This window comes from Micromys minutus (assembly GCF_963924665.1).
Source record: "Micromys minutus genome assembly, chromosome: 22".
NCBI classification, from domain to species: Eukaryota; Metazoa; Chordata; class Mammalia; order Rodentia; family Muridae; genus Micromys; species Micromys minutus.
The window spans coordinates 3,007,682-3,012,522 of record NC_137957.1 but is presented as its reverse complement, the minus strand read 5'-3'; the positions used below and the strand labels follow the sequence as shown (position 1 = coordinate 3,012,522).

At 49.9% G+C, this 4,841-nt stretch overlaps 1 protein-coding gene across 1 annotated transcript; it reads left to right on the top strand.

Annotated features, from left to right (window-relative positions):
- Positions 1-410: 410 nt before the first annotated feature.
- On the top strand, positions 411-4,466 carry LOC308435260 (olfactory receptor 10T2-like; the record flags this gene model as incomplete). Its single annotated transcript, XM_080935937.1, has 2 exons — positions 411-437; positions 3,513-4,466. 2 exons carry the CDS (start codon positions 411-413, stop codon positions 4,464-4,466), a joined length of 981 nt encoding a protein of 326 aa, XP_080792063.1.
- Positions 4,467-4,841: the final 375 nt, after the last annotated feature.

Below are 4,841 nucleotides of genomic sequence, written 5' to 3'. Positions count from 1 at the left end.
TGGTCATGTGTGTAGCCAGAGTTCAGTCTCAGTGCTCCGAGAGACCCCACTGGCTCTGCCTCCAGAGTGTCGGGATTCAAGGCATGTGCCACTATTGGCCAGCCCACTATTGCTTTGTTTTGTTGATTTCCTTGAGACAGTCTCATTCAGTAGCACAGACTTGTCTCAAACTTGTAGTAATCCTCCTGCCTTAGTCTCCCCAGAGCTGTGATGACAAGAATGCACCACCACATTCAAATTTCACCTTATTATCAGTCTATAAAAAGGTGAACCAGGTCCGACCAGAACAGAGGCCAGATTTCAAAGGAAGGAGACAGAATGTTGGGTTTCCTGGAGTTGTAGCTATTGGGAGTTAAGCTCAGGTCCTCTGGAAGAACAGCATCTGAGCTAAGCCATCTTTCCAGTCCAACATGGTCAGCTTTGCTGTGATGCCAACGGTGAGGCAGGACAGGTATAGTGGCCAGCCAGAGTCTCATCTGGAGCCTGGTGCGGAGGATGGACAGGAGATGGCAGCAGGGGTGGGTCTTTATGGATTCCGTTGCATCAGGTCAGAACATTAATTAGTGTAGTTCTGAAGGCTGGGGAGAAGTTGAGAAGAGCACAGATGTGGTGGTTTGAATGAAAATGGCTGCCAGAGATGCACAGGGAGTGGCAGTATTGGAGATTTGGTTTTGTTGGGAGTAGGTGTGGCCTTGTTGGAGTAGGTGTGGCCTTGCTGGAGTAGGTGTGGCCTTGGAGTAGGTGTGGCCTTGCTGGAGTAGGTGTGGCCTTGTTGGAGTAGGTGTGGCCTTGCTGGAGTAGGTGTGGCCTTGTTGGAGTAGGTGTGGCCTTGCTGAAGTAGGTGTGGCCTTGGAGTAGGTGTGGCTTTGTTGGAGTAGGTGTGGCCTAGTTGGAGGAGGTGTGGCCTTGTTGGAGGAGGTGTGGCCTTGGAGTAGGTGTGGTCTTGCTGGAGTAGGTGTGGCCTTGTTAGAGGAAGTGTGCATGTCACAGGGGGTGGGTGTTGAGGTTTCAGGTGCTCAAGCTAGTTACTTTCTCCTTGATGCCTGCAGATTCAGACGTAGATCTCTCAGCTACTTTCTACCTCTCTAGCACCATGTCTGCCCACACGAGGCCATGCTTCCTGATGTGATGATAATGGGTTAAACCTCTGAACTGTAAGCCAGTCCCAATGAAATAGACATGGTGTCTCTTCACAGCAAAACAAAAACAACAACCACCCCCCATAAAAACCCTAACTAAGATGTTTAGTGACTAAAAAGTAGCTAGAAAGAACAGACATGTGGAGGCTGTGGGACTCTCAATTAGTCCTGAGCAGCCCAAGTAACAACACCAAACCATCTTCCTTTTTCTCCCACAAAGGAGAGCCTTTGGGAAGCAGCCTTGACCAGCTGAGGTGACACTCCTGGTAGATATCAGAAGCACTGATGGAGTTAGGGACGCATTTGTTATTGCTGTTTCTAAAGGAGGGTTCCAATTATTCCTTCCCTCTGCAGAGGCTTAGGGCTGGGTGCTGGGAAAAAAGACCCCAGGGTTCTAGTTCCAGGAGAGAGAGTTTTTCATAGCATCAGCCTGGCCCTGGGGGGCTTGTTAGTGACTGCAGAGGCTCTGGGACAGAAGCTCCAGGGACCCCAGAATGTGAGAACATGGGTCCTCAGTCCTGCCCTTCGTAGGACATTCACAGGGATGTGAGAGCCTGTCTTGTCCATGGTGAGTCACCTTCTGGTTGCAGAGCCACCTGTCCATCCCCACCCCATCCCCACTTTAGAGAGAGGTCTAAAAATGAATGGAGGGAGGGAACATTTTCAGATGGTCTGAGCAGTAACATACTTCCATAGAGTTTGTTTCAAAGGTGTTTAATTCCATTTCTGAGTTGAATTTGCAGCATCCAGGAGAATCTGTAATGTGCCCAGCAAGGAACAGGAGGGAGCTCCTTCCGGCTCTGAACCCTGCAGACACAGAACCTGTGCATAGGTGGTGGCAAGACAAAGAGAGGAGAGGGCTTGGGAGTGTGGGGCCACATGCTCACGCAGCCCAGAGCCACAGGGGCATGAGCACACACACACACACACATGCACACACATAGAATCTCGTAGGGTGAGAACTGGAAGCAGCGGGGGAGGGACTCCTGCCTAAGGGGTTCCTGATGAGAAGAAATAGTGAAGGAGGGACCAAACCCTCTCCCCAGGATTTCTAGCGTTCTGCCTTCCAATGCTTCTCAGGATGACACTTGGCAGGTCCCTAACTCGGCAACCACAGGTAACCCCTGCAGACAAGGACTGTTCCAGAATCTTCGTTGGGTGCACATTTCATTGGCTCCAAGTGAGCAGATGAGGATTGCAGGTCCCATCAAGTGACTTCTTGGACATGTCCGTCTTCCTGTCTAAGAGGTGGAAACATGAATCTGGTCCTGAGTTCACACCACGTCTCAGCCAGGTTCTTTTAGCTGTCAGAATGCTGGCTCCTTGAGTTCTGTGTTTGAATCGGATTTCCAGTTCATTGGGAAGATATGTCTTAATGGAAGGTCTTAGAATTCTGGTAGGCAGGTCCTCACACCTGAACAGCAGGCATTCTTCTCCCACCGAGCATCTCCTCAGCCCACTGTGCACCTGGCTGTCTGCCTTCCCTGCTTCTTTTCTTTCTCCATACACTGTTGGGTCATGAGTTTTCATCTAGGATCTTTTTCTGGATTTAAACAAGCCAGCGATGGCCTTACTGTCTTCTTTCTCCATCTAAAGATCTATAATCATGTTGCCCTGAGTGTGCCTGATTTTGTTTGTCCTCAGAAGCTAAGCAAGATTAGATCTGCTTAGAACTTGGATGAGAGACCTAGAAATACTGGCTTAGAATTTTTTTTTTTTTTTGCTTTGTGATTTTTTTAAAAAAAAGATTTATTTTTATGTGTGCGCCACCCACTGTTGGATCTGTGAAGCAAACTCTCATCTTCCAAAAGAGGAGCAAGTCCTCTTAACCACTGGGCCATTTCTTTAGTTCTTTATTTATAAATTGTTTCCCCTTTCTTTTGTTTTTATTTCATGTGTGTTGCATGTGTGTTGGTGTAAGAGTGTTGGATCCAAGAGAGTCGTAAACTGCTGTGGGTCCTGGGAACTGAACCCGGGTCCTCTCAAAGAACAGCTTAACATCAGAGCCGTCTCTCCAGCCCCTCTTTTCCTCCTCTCCTCTCCTCTCTTCCTCTACCTCCTCCTCCTCCTCTTCTCCCCCCCTTTTCTCTGTGTAGCCCTGGCTATCCTAAAATCACCCAGATGAAGTTGGCCTTAAATTCAGAGATCTGCCTGTCTCTGCCTCTACCAGTCTTAAAGGCATGCACCAGCACCAACTGGTAATTCTTACCTTCTTCTGTGTTGAGGAGATACCTTTGCTGTCTGGGTAATAACTGATCATTTCTGAGTCCCCCTGTCCTGTCTGCAAACCACTGAAGATTCTCCTACCCCACACCAGATGCCTAGCCAAGCCTCACTGCCCTGCCTTGTTCCAGTAACCCTCTCTCCTCCCAGGCTCCCGAGAAGCACCAGGACAATGGGACCTGGTTGGTGACAGAGTTCGTGCTGGTGGGGTTCTCCAACCTCCCAGAACTGAGGCCCACTCTCTTTATCCTGTTCCTCCTCACCTACCTGGTCACGCTCAGTGGCAACGCCACCATCATCAGCATCATCCAGGTGGATCGTTCTCTCCACACACCTATGTACCGCTTCCTGGCCGTGCTGTCCCTCTCTGAGACCTGCTACACACTGGTCACCATCCCCAACATGCTGGCTCATCTGCTGATGGAGAGCCAGGCCATCTCCATCGCGGGCTGTCGGGCCCAGATGTTCTTCTTCCTAGGCTTGGGTTGCAGCCACTGTTTCCTCCTTACCCTGATGGGTTATGACAGGTATGTGGCCATCTGCCATCCCCTGCGCTACTCTGTGATCATGAGGCCCACGGTTTGCCTGTGTTTGGGAGCCTTGGTTTTCTGTTCTGGTTTCTCAGTGGCCTTGATCGAGACCTGCATGATCTTCGCCTCGCCCTTCTGTGGCACAGGCGATGTGGAGCACTTCTTCTGTGACATTGCGCCTGTGCTGAAGCTAAGCTGTGCTGAGAGCTCGCTCAAGGCGCTTGGCATCTTCTTCCTGAGCATCCTCGTGGTGCTGTTCTCCTTTCTCCTCATCCTCCTGTCCTACGCCTTCATCGTGGCAGCCATCGTGAGGATCCCTTCGGCCGCTGGTCGGCGCAAAGCCTTCTCCACCTGCGCGGCCCATCTCACGGTGGTCATCGTGCATTTTGGCTGTGCCTCCATCATTTACCTGCGGCCAGACTCCGGGGCAAACCCCTCCCAGGACCGCCTGGTGGCAGTGTTCTACACAGTGGTGACGCCGCTGCTGAACCCTGTGGTATACACCCTGAGGAACAAGGAGGTGAGGGTAGCCCTGAGGAAAAACCTGGCGCGGGGCTGTGGCGTATTTAAGTAAGAACTTGTATGCGTGTGTGAGCTTCTCTAATAATTAATACAAGTATATTTAAAAAACAAGACCTTCAACCCTGGTTCCTTATTGGGAAAACAGGAGGCAATCCTATGCTAGATGAAGTAACTTCTGTTATCTGTCAGTGCCTGAGACAATGTAACCACAAAAAAGGGTGCCTTATCTTTGTCGTGGGTTCTTGGACTTGATGTGGTCCAATGTGGTCTGCAATGCCTAATGCTTGCCAGTGGAGGGCGCCATTGGTACAACCCATGGATGGAGAGGGGCCGAGGGCAGTTTTTCTTTAACATTTTGACATTTAAAATAACATTACTAAAGTTTTAGTTTCTTAATTTTTTTCGTGCAATATATTTTTATTATATT